This window comes from Oryza brachyantha, chromosome 2 (assembly GCF_000231095.2).
Source record: "Oryza brachyantha chromosome 2, ObraRS2, whole genome shotgun sequence".
Taxonomy (NCBI): domain Eukaryota; kingdom Viridiplantae; phylum Streptophyta; class Magnoliopsida; order Poales; family Poaceae; genus Oryza; species Oryza brachyantha.
Genome location: NC_023164.2, coordinates 2,193,018 through 2,210,218, shown reverse-complemented (window position 1 = coordinate 2,210,218; position 17,201 = coordinate 2,193,018). Strand labels below are relative to the sequence as shown.

Genomic DNA, 17,201 nt, shown 5'->3' with positions numbered 1-17,201 from the left:
AAAAGAAATAAGTGTGTTTGTCAAATTTCAAATTTTTAAGCTTAAATTAAAGTTGATTTAGAGTTTTTTCATCATAGTTTATTTTTTCAGTCTAACTTTTAGATCACTATAAGCATGTGTATAAAAGTTTTATTCATAAATTATTTTCCATTTGGAAATATCTCGTTTAGCTTTTTTTCAGAAAAAAGCCCCCTTGGTTAACTTTACGAGTTTGGTCGCTAAATCACCTCATTATCTAAATATGGTTCATATTTAACACCTTATGTTCAGTTTTGTGCGGCACCACCCAAGAATTTCCTTCGCAATAAGAAATGGATTCTAATCTCTTGGAAAGATATATACTTATTTTTCATATCATCCAAACAGTCATGAAAATTTTAACTAGATTAATATAGGTAAATCACTCCACAAACATACGTATCTAAAATATGATTACTATATAAATATTCAAAGTAATATTTATATTTTTGTGATCTATAGAAATCAAATTTAAGCATGTTTGTGTAGTGATATCTCACGTTAATCTATATTGTCTTTTTATTACTATTTATATGGACAGGAAAAAAATATTCCCTCAAGGTTTAAAGTAGTTTCCCTTCGGAAGGCTTCAAAATTGAAAAGTTGGATGTGCCAAACGAGCAAACGATTGATTGATAAATGATAATAACAAGTGAGATTTACATGCACCAAAGAATTTTATGGATAGTGCAAAGGAATCGTGGCGATGAGTAGTGAACAATCAGACTATCATAAGAAAGACCAACTATGGACAGCACGCAGGCCAAAGATGAAAGATGAATGAACGAATTTGTGGTTCAAGACTGAAGAAGCCATCAAATCAAGTGGTTATCATGCAGAGGAAGGCGAGATGGGACTCGTGTGATCCGGATTCTTGTAATAATGGTTTGCAACTTGCTAGCAGATAGTTTCTTCATGATCTTCTTGGCAGAAATATCACCGGAATTGGCCAATCCTTTTAAGTTGCCGAAATGTTCAGAAGACGTGATCCTCTTCCTTCCATCGCTCGTCTCTACCAACGACATGACACAAGAAATGGTCAAGTTCTTCGCCATCGTCTTACCATCACCGAGATGAAGCGACTGCAGCAGCTGATTCAGATTGTCGCCATCTTGCACGAAAACGACACGATTAGATTGAAGCAACAGTAGGTTGCAGAGCACTTGTGCTGCCATCTCCCGGATTTGGTAGAATTTGGATAGAAGCAAGCTTGCCAGGACAGTCATGAAACCTGCCCTGCCCACAATCTTGTTATATTCCTCAGAAATCCTTGTTAGCTGTACAAGGATGTTGAGGGTGCATTCCAGGACAGCATAATCGCCATTGTTGAGATATGAAAAAAGCCATCTAAGAAAATTGGAGTTGACGAGATCATCTGTCAGAGTTTTAGAAGGGAAGCAGAAGAAAGAAATGGCTGAGAAAGCAACCTCCCTGGCTTTGCATGAGTATGGTAAACCAGGGTTTATCAGCTGAGTGAGTGATTGGATCACTCCCATGCTGATCGCTGCTTGTCTGACGTTGGCATCAGCCAAAGCCATGTGATGGAGCAGCTCAACTGATCCAACTTTGCGTTCTTCCTCCTTTTGCCGGGACAGCTTCACCAGCTCCAGAATTGCACCTTCTTCCACCATGAACATCTTCACCTCCTCCACCCTGCTCAGGTTCTTCAGCACAGCGAAAGCCGAGCATACCAGCTTGCCTTTGCTGCTGGCATTGGCGCAGACGGTCAGGAGCACGGTGAGGCCACCTTGTGCGCATACAGCCCACACGTTGTCGGAGTTGCTCGTCAGCTCCCTCAATGCATGAGCTGCTCTCTCCCTTGATGAAACAGTGGCGGTGCTTGCACTATCCAGTAACTGGACAAGTGGAGCAACCACCCCTGCTTTCACAAGCACTCCTCTATAGGAATCGTGGCCTGCAATAAGGGAGATAATTCTTGCAGCCTGCTCTTGAATGGATGTGTCTCCTGATTCCAGAGAGCTGATTAGGAGAGTGATGATGCCATCTATGTCAAGCGCAACAAACCTTACATACTCGATATCTTCAGAAAGGAGCTCTCCAATGGTGATCAAGGCTTGGTTTCTCTGAGCCAAGTCCCCAATCCTCACCCTCAAGAAGAGATCATTGATGTAGAACCTCTTGTGGCTTAGGCTGGCATCAATGGCAGGCCTCGTTGCGACGACAGCTTGAGAATGCACTGAAGTTCTGGAGCAAACCATCTCCATGAGGTCCTTCAGGTGGACATCAAGCTTGGAGCTGATGTTATCCAAATCACTCCTCAGTCGAAGCCTTCCACCATTGTATGTTTCATCACTGCATTGAGAAGCAATAGCTTGAATATGACTTACTGTTGCCATAGCCGCCTGAAGGAACTGAACAAGAATCATATGTTCATCGGAGCTGCCGTCGTCTTCTCGCGCATTCAGGTTGGAACAGAGTTGCTGAAGCTTGCACTTAATGGATTGCCACTTGACTGGGAACTGAGCAATTGAATAAGCCATTGATGCTGAAGCTGATGCCTTCAAAACTTGCAACCTCTCACCAGGGCTACGTTCTGCTACCCCCATTTCCACACTCATGTTAGCATCAATACTTGTTCTTGGAGTTGGAGACATGGAATTGGAGATAGGTAGCTACCAGGATTTCTGTTCAGCAAATGATAGTGATAAGGTTCTTGTAATTCTAGTGGTCTGCAATGTATATGCACGGCCAGCTGGCCATGCCAGATGAATAGATCATCAGTTGGTGAATCCATTTGATCTGTCTTTTTGCTGCCTCCCTTTTGGTTTCTTCGATTGGAATTTTGCACTGCTATACCATCCACAGGCTCGAGGCATCTTTTGCTGCAAAGAAATGGGTTAGATTTAGTGGGGTGGGTGGGTGGAGTGCTGAAGCATATCCTTAATATAACCTCGGTAGGGTTGATTACACCTGATGAAGTGATGATTACATATAAACTGCTTGTCATTGTAGTATGAGCAACCATCAATCCTTCCATAAGTGTCTTTAATAATGAAAAAAAAATCAATTACTTTTTCCCTTCATTGTTCTATCCTATGGATAAAAGCTGGCTGGCACCATACAAACATTTCTCTTTTCATTTTTTTTCCCAGATTGTAGTAGTACCATACTACCATACAAACTTGCATTGAAAGAAACACTGTACGATGGGGTCATCTATGATCCAGAATCTGAGCGCTACTGCATGGTGGACCTACATACCCCCAAATATGCAAATAACAACAGCAGCTTGGAATGGAAGTATTAAAAGAAAATATTAATGTTGCATCAAGTCATGGTCCAATGACCAGTCCTCGCACAGTTCCAAGTGAACAATGCATAGGTTGTAAAATGCAAATGTGGATAATAAGAGGGTATGAAAAGAAGTTATCATCATATGTTAGGACCTGCCATAGCTGCTGAACTAAAGCAGTGAACCTTTTTCAGGCTCTGTTCATCTGTATCTAGCAAGTTTTAGCTGTGTACTGCATTCATTTATAAAGGTAGTTACAAAGAGATTAGATACGGTACGGAGAACTAAGATAAGAGCAAGTCCACGTGCTGGAAAAGAGCCAATTGGTTGGTGTGAGCATTGAGCAGAGAAAATGGACCAGTATGCTGTATGCTAGTAGTAGAGACTGTACGACCACTGCCAGTACGGGTGGTACCAAATTATCCCAGTGGCAGACCACCTCCCATGTGATGTACTGATGCACCGTCCTAAATTCAGGATTGGATAAGCTAGACATGCTGTCGTCGCTAACCCTGTAGAACAATAAGAAATTAAGAGCTTAAGACCACATATTTCCTTCCTGCCATTCTTAATTTATAAATAGCCCTACGGCATATTTGCAAACAATAAATAATTTATAAATAAAAATTTTATATACATATTCTTATATATCTAAAACTCAAGACTAAAAAATAAACTTCGGTGAAAAAAACCCAAAATTAACTCCAAATTTTAAGATTGAAGATTTAAATTTGGCTTATTAGCAACCAAGCACCTAGCAAAAAAAAGTAAATGCACTTCCTCTGTTTCATGTTGTAAGATGTTTTAGCTATGATTAGATTCATCTATTGATTAATGTATATTTTTTATATATATGTCTAAATTTATTAGTGTTCATATAAATATAGAGAATACTAGAAAGTCTTTAGATGAGAAGTAGTATAATATAAAACAAATAAAGGTACATTCTCTAATTCTCTCCCTAGGTAAAAAAGGAAATTCATAAGAAAAAGCGTAACTATGTTATTTTATACATAATTAGAAAATAAGAACCTAAGAAGCAAGAAAGCAAGCTATTACTAATAAATACTACTCCAACTACCCTCCAATATAAGGGATTCTAAGGTTTAAATTTTGTCCCCAAATATAAAGTATCCTATCCTACTAGTTGCCACATCAATCGCACATTCAAATTTCTATCCATTTTACCCTCAACTATTTTTCATATTAACAAAGGGCTCTGTATATCTTTTACTTTATTTTTAATTTCTCCAAACCAAACTAGAATACCCTATATTTCCTTATATTCGAGTACAGAGGTAGTATTAGTACGTTAGGAGCAATAATTTGCTGTGTGAAGTGTATGTGTAAGATGCTAGGAGGTTATTACTCTCATCTACCTCCAGAATCAGATATTAAAAGGTCATACGGATCGCAATGGGGGGCCATGCCATCAGTCAATACAGTGCTTTTGCAGTTTTGCACCTAAAAGAACCCAATATGGGATGACAAAAGATGCCCAGACTTCTTTGTAAATTCCTTCTACAACTGTACTACTTAAAAGTAAACCCCCTCCAAAAGAAACATGGATGAACTTGAAAGTGTCTTTGAAGAGCAAGGAAATAAAATACGTGACAAGGCAAAGGGGCAACTGCAACAGCGAAAACAAATGACATACAATAACTGGTCACCAAGACTACCAATAACTGTGTGGCTTTTTTAATTTACAAGTTTCCCCATGACTTTATAGCCTACCACCTTTTATAAGGGATTTGTGAACACTGCCCAGACATGAGATATCCACCTGCCCGCACCACTTTGTGGAAGGGAGGGGACTAATTATTATTTTCATTGCCCCAGATCATCACTTCAAATAATTTGATCCTGTAGCCCCCTGTAGCAACATAGCCTGACATCCAGAAATACAAACAAAAGGTAGTCTCAACTTTCATCATAGACCACCACTAGCACGTTTCCTACAGACTGATTAAATAAGATGTACACATACTATTCATCATAAAGTAAATGCTACAGTGAAACGGAAGGACAAATGAAAAATAGGTATACTAGGCAAACAATACAGTGAAATGGAAGGACAAATGAAAAGCAGGGTACTGGAAAGGACACAGATATTTAAGAGACGTCGAGAGAGCATTCATATGTATGTACCAATCAATAATTGGTTATTTATTATTATATTTATTAAAGGTCAGAAGTACGGAGTATAGACGTATGGAACAATGAAAATACGCATGGAAGACTGGAAATAGAAATGCACAAGCCACCTGAGCTGTTGGGGGGAAAACTTTCCCGATAGATGTTTTGATGAACCATATAAGATCACCGACAAGGCAAGAACCTGCCCAACTGGTAGCAGGAAATCCAAGATAAAAGGCAACTCCACGACCAGCAACCCAAACCACCATCTCATATGGCATATGAGTTTCCCCAGCTGATGCTCAACGAGTTCAACGCGGTGAATGTTTATCACGCAGTAATAAGATTTTTTCTTCTTCTGCAGACTTGCTTTACTCCAGGAAATCACCATCAGAAAAATATGGAACTATGGAGACTGTAAACACATTCAGCTCCTTGTATACAAGGCCAATACAAGGCCAAAAGGATAGGCATGCTACAGCACATAGTGCTGGTATTACCATGTATGGTCAAAGGTCCTCATTATTTTAAGGAAAAAGGTCCAGAGAATTGGTCTAGTGTGTACATGTTGACTGCCAAACCGAACCACCGGTTTAATGGTTTATAGTGGTTAGTCAAAAACTCAAAACTACTGTTTGAGAATAAATCATCTCTTGCAGAGTACCCTATAAAGCTCAAAGCCCAAAATTAGCACTAAGTAGTAGCTTATTATTTTAATTATGTGATTAAATTATAATCACTTAACAAAATGATAAAGTAGAAGGCTGACTTGAGTTTACATAAGACATATATTAGCAGGGCTGGGTATTGCATGTCAATGTAAATCTGTACCTAACATATTCAATATAACATGCATGGGAGACCTTCAATAATAAAATTTATGTACCTCTGCTACAGGGTCAATCACAGTAGGCCCACCATGCCATCACATATCACAAAAGGTAGGACATCCCTTCATTTCCTCACTGACATAAGTGAAGCCTTTCCAAGTAACTTATCACGTTCCTTAAGATCTTGTAAGCATCCACCTTCCTGATTTGTTGCAAGATGACAGTGTGAGTAGAGGATATATGCAGCTCATGTATCTTAAAAAGTTATATCCAGATATATAGCAGACCAACAAAAACAAACATATATAGATTACTCTACTTCTCAAGTACTGACAAATCAATACCAGCAAATTTTAAGTGAAGGAACTAGAGGGGGTAGTGTCAGATTGTTCTTTAGGTTTTGTGTGAAAATTTCCAATTGAACACAGAATCACCCCAACTGTATCAGAATTTTAAATTAAAATTTGTGTTCAATGGGTTTACCAAACAACTAAATTAAAGAAAATGTTGACTTCCTTGACCACAATCATATCAGTACAGGTACTTCTAGTGTAGTGTACAACCTTGAGTCAAAAGACAACATTGAACATAAATAGTGAAATTCTCAGCAGGTTCATTTGAACTTCTGATAAGAACCCAAAGAATCTCTATTAATGTAAAGCATAACATTAGTATAAATGAACCTGCGGAAACTACGCCATAGAATATCAAGTTTGTACTGGATGCAATTATAGTTTACTGTGCTTTGGAGAACAATCATAAGTAGCTATGCGAGCATAAAAAAATCATCTTTGAATGTGTCAGGAAAAGAAAAGGATTTAACATTAAAAAAAGGAAAATATACAAATTCATGGAAAATTATCTCACAATTAAATATCCATAACCTGGGATTTGACATAAGAATGAAATTGCATCTATTCATGAAATTATCTCAAAACTAATACACCATTTTTTTCATTTTATTAAGGGGAAGAAAATAAAGCAAAATATAAAATAGGAGAACCAAAGCCTCCACACCAAACTCAGCCAACATTGCCCCGGTTTGCCAGTCCATTAAGAAGCTTCCGAAGGTTGAGAACGAGGGAAATCTTTGGAAACTAATACACCAATAAACTAGATATTAATATCATATGTTATAGTTAGTTGATCAAATTTGAAACAACCTTAAACCAATAAGTATAAATATGGCAGTACTACTGTAGAACACAAGAGAGATTGTGAATTCCATAAAGCTTGGAAATCACTATGAAGCCCAAGGAAAGTATCATTCAAGAGGCTTATATGCAAGGTGCATATCCTAAAGGGTTAAAATATAGCAAAATCAAATAAATACACAAGGACAAATGCTTTTAAACATAAAGTGAACAAGATAGGTTGTAACGTATGGATAGCTTTCCCAACATTATCCATATCATTTTATTCACAATCACAATGCTGTGTGGGTCAATAGTTCTATGTGGCAAGCATGAAGGATAAGGTGCAAATGCAAAGCAATGAAAAGTGGATATGACTTTCACTTCATATAAGGAGCTCCTTAGAGTTTTCATAAAGATGTTCCATCAAGATCCCCCCAACTTGACCAATGGATTACACCACCTTCTTAGGGCCACTGTGAGACTACATCAGGAAATCATCAGCATGAAATCATTCACCCAAATATGCCTCCTCCAAACACTGCAAGGTCAAGAAACAAAGCACTAAGAACAGTTTGTTAACTGATATCATCCCTCCGTGTCACCTATTACTCTGAATGACTAGAACATTTGACAGGACTACTAGACCTTGATACTAGCAAACAAGCAGGTATATATGCAGCCAAATGTTTACTGTGTATACTCTCCAGAATGCCAATGCCAACACCACCTTCCGAGCATGAGTCATATGGTGCTTCCATAGGACTTGACTTACTGTCATATGTTTCATCAGTGCCCTTCTTAGAGATATCATTGCATGAAGAGTTGATGTGCTAATATAATGACAGACTGGCCCCCACCAATACCATATGTAATTCAGCTTCTAGACAAAGCCAACACGAACTATCTTTCACCGTAATTTGTCACACTAACTTAAAATAAAAGTATATAAGAAAATAAATTGGTTGGAATTTGGAAAGGGAGAAGAAGAAAAGGCAAACCAATTACTTTGGGATTTAGCATTTCATGACAGCAGGAAGAAATCTCAACATAGAAATGCACAAACACCAGTACAAAACTCCCTCTACAGCTGTATTCCAAGCACCTAAAAAGCACACATGCTAAACCCTAAACATCATCAAACAAGCTTATACTACTAGTATATATTGGAATGAAGTAAAACATCTACAGCATTGCATTTCATCACATAAGTCAACTGACTACAGAACCATTATAGTGAATGAAGAGTTAAGAGCAAGATTGAGTTCAGGTATACTTTTCTATTTGAATGCTTCTGTATCACCAATCGCCATTTTTTTTCATCTTGTGTACTGTAATATGTTTGCTATCTATGACCATCAGACATCAGTCAAGAATATATACTCAGGATATGAACTTGGAACTCAACTGAGAAAATGAACTTGGAGATGGTATTGTTCCTCGGGAACTATCGTGCAATAACCAGCTTAAACAAGAGGATATGAACTTGGGGATGGTATTGTTCCTTGGGAACTATCGTGCAATGACCAGCTTAAACAAGATATACATACAGCCATACTAACAAGAAACCCATAACTGAAAGATGTATAAGACACATTGTACAAGACTGGGATTCTCCAGGACCGCTGATGAAAACCACTCCTAAAGATTGCATAGCATGATTCATGACATACAATCTGAAAGAACAGAAGAAACATATATCCATATCAATTCAGATTAGTTGATTGGCAAAATGCATGTTGTCATCCATACCACCTCTATAAGCTCAAATCATTTTTTTTACCTTCACAAACAACGAAATAGGACATGCTGATGCGATAACCTCTGTAGTTTATCATAACTTATCTTCCATCAGACACTTTCTCAAGGTTCATTTGCTTCTCTAATGCATATATATTTTTACATGCATCATGAAGAACAGGCAACAGAATAGCTTACCAACTTTACAGATGAAAAATACCAGTCCATTATCCAGGTTAAATCAGTTTTACACATGGTATGGTATCTTACAGAAGTTCGTATCACAGAACATATGAGTTGGTTATGTTCATCATGCATATTTTTATATGGATAACATGCCAAAAGCAAATTATACAAAAACTAACTCTGAAGAGATGTTGGACAGGGAAAATTCAGGCATTTGAAAACACAAATTGCAATTGTGCTTTACCAAATTGTAGTTTCAACCATCTTGGCCGAACACGGTGATAATAAGAAGTTGGAATACCTCAGTTTCAACCACTCTACCAAGACAATTCAAAACATAAATTGCAACTATATTATACCAAACTCTGTATGCTTGCAGATCTTTTTTCATGTCTGTTGCCTAAAAGCTATAGTGGTAACAATTAAGGAGCAGCAATTAAAGTACGACGCAATTGCTTATTTCAGCTAAATTCTGACAAAGACCTCTGAATGCAATGGTTGTGACTGAGGACTAACAGACTCATCAAAAATTATCTGGGCAGTTACTGAAGCTCTTTCAAGACGTGATACATCTGTCTTTAGAAAATGGGGCAGTGCCTCCGAGTGGACCTTTCGGTGGACTTGTGGGAGAACCTCCTTGGGAGCAATCAGGAATAGTTTGTTCAGACAGCTAGCCTTCCTCAGCAGGAAATCCACCAGTCGTATCTCATTGCGATAACCCTTGAAGTTTGTCATCTTGGCCGACCAAAGGTTTTCCAATCCGCCTTCTGGCGGTTCTTCCTCTGCCACCTCCAAATAATTCGTCGTGAACGAATCATATGTGTTCGTAGGGAGCTGCAATGTCGAACATAACATGTTAAGGACATAAATGGCGCACATCAATAAATAAACTGGCAACAAGATACATTTTGCATAAATATAACAACCTGCACAAAGAGCCTCTCCAACTGAGGACAACGGCAGGCCTTGAGGAAGCTATAGATATCTGCGAGATTGGAGTTGGCCATTCCAAACATGAGCAGCTGGAGCTCTCTCAAGCTGTGCAAGCTCCTGTCCATGGTGGTCGTGGTCGTGGTCGTGGCTACTGAAGCAGAAACATACTAAAGGCGAACAAGTATAAGCACCAAAAGCAACAGAACGAAACGCAATCGAAATGGCATTGATGCCAGGGCGGACCTGAAGGGCAATGCTGCATAGTGTGAGTACGGTGAGGTTTGAGAGGCGGGGTACTGCCGACGGCAAGTTGGTGCGCGGCAAACCTGTTTCTGGCCCGCCCGAGCAGAGGTACAGATGCTCAAGACAATCCACGGTGCTACCGAAAATGTTGCTGCAGAGGAACGCACCGCTGAACCGGAACGACCGAAGGCGGGGCGCCGAAGGCACACGCAGCTCCGTGGCACGGGAGCAGTCCACGACGGTGAGACTCTTAAGATTGGCGGCCCCAACGGTGAAATCGATACGGCGTAGGTGGCGGCAGTACCGGAGCTCGAGCTCGCGGAGGCGCGGGCAGGCGGAGACCACCCGCCGCAGCGCGGCGTCCGTGAGGGAAACCGAGTGGAAATGGATCACCTCGAGCGTGGCGACCATCGCGTTGGCCGACGCCGTGAGGTGGAGCCCCCGCACCGACAGGCGCGCGAGGAGCTTGCTCCCGATGGGGAAGTGCACCGCGAGCGCGCCGGGCCGGCGCGTCCCCCCGCGCGCGCCGCGGCCGCCTCCGCCGTCGAGCCGGAGCCGCACCTCCTCGACGTCGCACGCCGCCGCGTACTCGATGAACCGCTTGAGCTCGGGCGGCGCGAGCTGGCCCGCGTGGAAGGCGAGCGAGAGGCAGTCCATCCGCCGCCTCCCGCGCCGCTCGACCGCCGCGAGGTGCTCCCCGCGCAGCGCCGCCACCGACGCCGAGGCCGCCGCCCCGGACGGGAGCCGCACATCCACCGACGACGGGTCGGGCCAGCGCTGCTCCCACAGGCCCCTCCACCGCGACGAGAGCACCCCTGTCCGGATGGCCGACTTGAGCGGCAGCAGGCTCAGAATCTGCAGCCGCAGCGCGTCCGGGAGCTCCGAGATGCGGTCCTCCTCCTCCCTCCACCCCCTCCGCCGCCGCCTCTCCTGATCCCCCACCATTTCCCCCTCCCCCTCCCCTCCTACCACCAGCGCCGCATCGATGCGGATGGATGGATTCGTGACGCGGGTGGCTGGGTGGGTATTCCTCTCTCTCTCTCTCTCTGAGTATCGCGGAGGAGGAAGAAGAAGAGGGGGAGAGGAGAGACGTGTGGAGGCGTCCGTCTCGCCGGGTGCGTGTGCCGTCGCCTCCTCCGTGCCACTGCCGCTAAATACACGCGACGCGACTCGTACGGGCGCCACCCAGCGCAGCGCAGCGTAGCTGTACCATGCCCACTTATTACTACCGCCACCGGCTCGGTGCGCCGGTCGCCTCGCCTCGCGCTCGCCTCTTTGCGTTGCGTGCCGCACCGCTTGGCGTCGCGTTTGCTTTTGCCCCGCCCCGGCGCCGAGCCCTTTTCACACGCTGCCCTCCACCTCCTCCCGTTCCTCTCCTTGTGCCTTTTTCCTTTTCACACCCCCTTTGGCATACTTTGGTGTTGCTGTTTAGTTTTCAAAATTTTTTTAAAAAGCATCACATCAAATTTTTAAATACCTAAATAAAGCATTAAACATAGATGAATTAAAAAACTAATTGCACAGTTACGAAAGAAATCTTGAGACGAATCTTTTAAGCCTAATTAGTCTATGATTAGTCATAAGTGCTACAATAACCAATATGTGCTAATGACAGATTAATTAGGCTCAAAAGTTTCGTCTCGCGGTTTCTAGGCTAGCCGTGAAATTCGTTTTTTTATTCGTGTCCAAAAACTCCTTCCGACATCGGGTCAAACATTTGATGTGACACTTCTCCCAAAAATTTTCTTAATCTAAACACCACCTAAGAGTATTTTTTTGTGAGGTAATACTAAGTTTTCTATTAAGAACAGATGCGCATTGTATTGTTAGGACATTCACGGTGAGGAGACATAACGAGTGGTCTCACCACACGTATGTCCACCGCCATCCGTCGTGAAGGAGGGAGATGGCGGGGTTGAGTAGCCTCTGCAGGCCACATATACCTTTTTGCGAGTTGGGTGTACCTTCATCATATACAATGCAGAGGCACGGCGGGGATCCGCGTAGGGGAGTTGCACATCCGTCTCATCGTGTCTAGTCAGGCCCCACCGTCATTGATCTATGTTGTCGCAAGCTCCATCAGTCGTTGTTGTGCCGATCCGTGCCGACGCAGGCTCTGCCCAGCGGCCGCGCGCGTGGATCTATGCTACCCTTGAGAGGAGATGTCTTTATCTTGTCTTCTTGTCACCGGAGAGGAGATGGCTCCAATCTTGTCTTCCTGTCGCCACCAACCAACGAGAAAAGAGGAAAATAGGAGGAGGTGCTCTGCCACGCCGAAGGAAGGAGGCAAAGACGGTGGATAGGGAGAGGCAACGAAGGGAAGGAGGGGTGGCGGATAGGCGGCGATAGAACTATTAGTTTAAGAGGGGAAGTGTAGATCTAGTTGGGAGAAAGAAGTATTAGAGAGAAGATATGTGGGATCCATTTAAAGCACGATGCACTATAAGATGAGTGCCCCGAATGTGGTATCGTCCTACGTGTTTTTTTTCTAAGACTACTTGATAGAGGAACATGCATTATTCATGGCGTTAGCTATTTGTTAAGAGAAGGCACAAGTGATTATCCTTTTGTCATAAATTTCATCTACCTCATATCATAGTAGAACATAAGCTAGGACGATAAATCTAGAGGTAAATTTATAGATGATGTCCTATCATGGCAGTGCGCAACTATATTTTTGAACGAAGAGAGTAATTGTCAAGGGCTTGTTCAGTTTATTACTAAATCAATCGTGTTGATATTTGGTAATACCAAATTTTGGTGATATTTTACTGTTATTAATTATTTCATAATTTACATGTATTTGGTGTGAAGTTGTTCAAAAAATTGACAGTGTTTCTAAATTTGGAGTTTCTATAATTAATAAATCCTGGTAAGATAATATTGGCCAAAGTATATTTACTTCGTGCTATCCTAACATTACCAAAATTTGACTGGGTTTAAAATGGCAACAATCTAAGCATTACCCAATCTAAATGATTAGGTTCAATAGACAAACATTAATGCGATAGGGGCATGCACTACCTCCATTTCCTAATGTAAAGACTTTATATCATTGTTTTGATTTATATATATACTAATTATTATTCATAATGTAAAAGATTTTATACTTATCTAGATTAGATTCACGTACATACTAATAAATCTAAATCTAGACATATAGACAAACACGTAGATCAATACATATATGTGGATATAGCTAAAAGTTTTACAGTACCAAATGGAGAGAGCATTCAGTTAGGCCCACGCATGTGTAGCCCATTGTAAACTTTTATCATACATACAAAGCTTGTAGACTGCAAACATCGATTCCGAGTTGAAATGGGACATAAAAACTTTGATTTTAATTAAAATCGAAAATATAAAATTTTTACTTAAAAACTTTCATAGTACAAACTTATCATAAAGGAAAGCATGGAGTTAAAAAAGAAAAGAGTACAGATTCGTGCAAGTTCGTGAATCAGGCCATGTTCTTTGCATTACACATGATAATTGAAATGGATTATTTGTTACACTCTTCAGAATGCAGATACTAGTATTTAAATTTTTTATTTGAATGCATTACCTTTTTAATTATTGGAATTAAAGTGTATTACTTATATCATTTGTGTAAAGCTAGGAGTATTTGTTATATTTTTTCAAAAAAGTATTTAATTTGTTGCTGTAATTTAATTAATAATTCACAACAATCCGTTCAATACCCTAAATTAAACGGAGGCTAAACCGTTTTGACTTGGCATTTGGTTTAACAGTTCGTTGATTGGCCATAGATTTTCTGATTCTCACTGCTGCCGATTCTGATTTCTGACCGAACCATGTACTCCTCTGTTAAAAATGAATTTATAGGTTTAAATTTGAACATAATGTAAACTCAAATTTAAACACATAAGTTGAATTTTTTTCAATACGGGGAAAGTACGGTAGACGTAGGTCTAGCTGGCATGGATACTGCAGAGAAAAGAAAAGCATATTATTTTCCCCAAAGAAAAAAAAATCTGATTGGCAGTGGACGGTACACAGCCACGCAGGGGAAAGGGGTAATCTTTCCTGCCTGCAGTCTCCATGGCTGTCAAATCATGGAGTTCCTTTCAAAGAAAGGTTAATTTTTCAACATGATTTTCCAGCTAACAGATTGGCAGATTCTGAGACTGAAAATCTTGGTCTGATGATGCCCCCACACGATTACTACTAACTCTGTCCCATAATAAATTATTTTTCGTTTTTTCATATCCAACGTTTGGCCATTCGTTTTATTTGAAAATTTTGAAAAAAAACTTAAAAAAAATTAGTCACGCATAAAGTACTATTTATATTTTATCATCTAGCAAATAAGACAAAGGTCAAAACATTGTATAAAAAACTGAAAATTGATCTTATTTTAGGACGGAGGTAGTACAACTATGTTGGTTAACTCTTTTCCTCTATCACATCACATCGAATGTTTAGATACTAATTAGAAGTATTAAACATAGACTATTAATAAAAAATACCCCATACTCTGGACTATTTCGCGAGACGAATCTATTGAGCCTAATTAGTCTATAATTAGTAAACGTTTGCTAATTGTGAATTAATTAGGCTTAAAAAATTTGTCTAGTGAAATAGTATTTATTTATACCATTAGTTCTACTATCGGTCTATATTTAATACTCCTAATTAACGTTCGAATACCCGATGTGACAAGGGAAAAAGTCCCTAAATCCAAACCGTTGCTCCTCCAGTGGTTGAACAACTGCATTAACTGAGATTTGTTTAGAGACCAATTTTGTTAAGTGCTTTGCCATAGCAGATAATTAAGCGGATGCACCACTTTCTGAGGTTTGCTGATGCACCGTGTGTAGGAAAGTGTGGTGCTATATTTGATATACGGCATTGTTTGTCACGGTCGGCCAACTTTTGTTAAACATTTTATGTTATTTTTTAAAGTAAACATGTGGGATTAACATACTAAGATAATATATAATCAAGGAATATATAATTAAAAGGTCTAAGCATACTAAGATAATACACAATAACCTCTAAACTTTTATCCCATGTAAAGTACAAAAATAACGATGCCGAACTCAAAGGTACTCCACTTATCCAGATAGAATATAACTGAAATAAACCCCTAGCATCAACGTCAAATCCGTATTGAAATCATATATGTCACAAATTTTCTAGTCTTGCCTAGATTTATATAGATATTAGTAAATCTAGACATATATATATAAATTATATACATTCATCAATGGACGTATCTAGATAGGACTAATATGAAATGGAGACAGTACTCTCTCTGTCTCAAAATAAGATTATTTTTTAGTTTTTATATAATGTTTTGATTCTTCGTCTTATTTGAAATTTTTTTGCGATTAATATTTTTATTCTTACTAAATGATAAAATATGTGACTAACTTTTTTAGGTTTTTTATAAATTTTTAAATAAGACGAATAGTCAAACGTTGGACACAGAAAAACGAAAAATAAAATTATTATGAAACGGAGTGGTAATACTCATCATCTATATAACATTAGTGCATACATACTGAATTACTCGTTTATCTGAAAATGAGTACTGTACATCATCATCCAGCTGTCTTTGTCAGATCATTTCATCCCTCAACTTTCTCCCTCATCTACAGGAGTCTTCGTTCCCGCTTGGAACCACGCGGCCCGCTCAACGTTGAACCTCAACATGACACGCACCCAACCATGTCTCCCTCTCGTCGCCTCCTGCTTCTCCTCTGGATATTGCTTGCTGCACCGGCGAGTGATTGTACCCATAAATCTCACGATAATGACGATGAAAAGTTGGGTTGATTCTTAGGGCTAAGACCATCTCTAAAAGTTGACTGAATTTTGATAATTAGCCTATAAAACATATCTCCAATAGGTTTCTAATTTTATTCTCAATATTTACGCATGTCTGAAATCAACATTCTCGTATTCTAAACTTAGAGTAAACATATGTGTTGTTAGATATTCAGTTTTGAGTTTTTTTCTCAGAATAATATAATTTTTATACCTAACATTTTTTATAAACCTAATACAAATTTCGAGAAATAAAGCATTAAGATTGTACAACTAACGATCTGCCACCTAATCGCTCTCACCAACGTCGCCTTTTCGAGTGCCCTTCTGCATTAGAGCAAGTTCAATAGTATAGTAATTCATACAATAGTTAACTACAAAACATTAATACATGATCACACATGTCATACACATATTTTTTAAAGCCCGTATGCAGCTGGCTATAAATTAGTAGCTCACATTTCTTCTCTCCCCTCTAATCTCTTTAAAATATGCTTATAGCTGGCTTATAGTCTGCGTACCTGCTCTTAGCTTCATCATCCTTTCAGGGTCGTCACCAAATAGGGAAAGGGATCTCATGCACGCGATGGCAATTAGGGCATGTTCAATATTAGAGCCCGTTATGCTCTATTTCAAGCCACGTCAGTAGAAAAAACTACTCATACAATGAACAGTCTTTCAAGTCAACTCTTCATAATTACAGGCTAATTAATTTCTTGCCTCTGATTAGAGTCAGTACACGTACAAAGCAGATTTTTTTTGCCATCTTCTTGTTTTATGCGTCAAGAGTCAATGTTTTACTGACTCCATGTAAAATAACCAATTTTATCTCTTCTATCCTCTCTCTTTTCCACGTCAGCGAGCATGCATCGATGGAGACGGTAAGTAGAACTCTTTATATGTGGCCTTAGATTGTGGCATAATTATTAATCAGCT

The 17,201-nt window shown here is 39.9% G+C and overlaps 2 protein-coding genes across 2 annotated transcripts; both read right to left on the bottom strand.

Moving 5' to 3' along the window:
* Positions 1-634: 634 nt before the first annotated feature.
* On the bottom strand, positions 635-5,805 carry LOC102717676. The gene is made up of 2 exons (XM_006646843.2): positions 5,536-5,805; positions 635-3,783 (listed from the first exon to the last, which is right to left on the bottom strand). Exon 2 carries the CDS (start codon positions 2,631-2,633, stop codon positions 834-836), a length of 1,800 nt encoding a protein of 599 aa, XP_006646906.1. The 5' UTR covers positions 2,634-3,783; positions 5,536-5,805; the 3' UTR covers positions 635-833.
* A 3,820-nt stretch (positions 5,806-9,625) lies between these two features.
* LOC102717402 (F-box/LRR-repeat protein At5g02910-like) lies at positions 9,626-11,627 on the bottom strand. The gene is made up of 3 exons (XM_040520755.1): positions 10,473-11,627; positions 10,223-10,396; positions 9,626-10,130 (listed from the first exon to the last, which is right to left on the bottom strand). The coding sequence occupies exons 1-3, from the start codon at positions 11,415-11,417 to the stop codon at positions 9,762-9,764; spliced, it is 1,488 nt and encodes a 495-aa protein (XP_040376689.1). The 5' UTR covers positions 11,418-11,627; the 3' UTR covers positions 9,626-9,761.
* Positions 11,628-17,201: the final 5,574 nt, after the last annotated feature.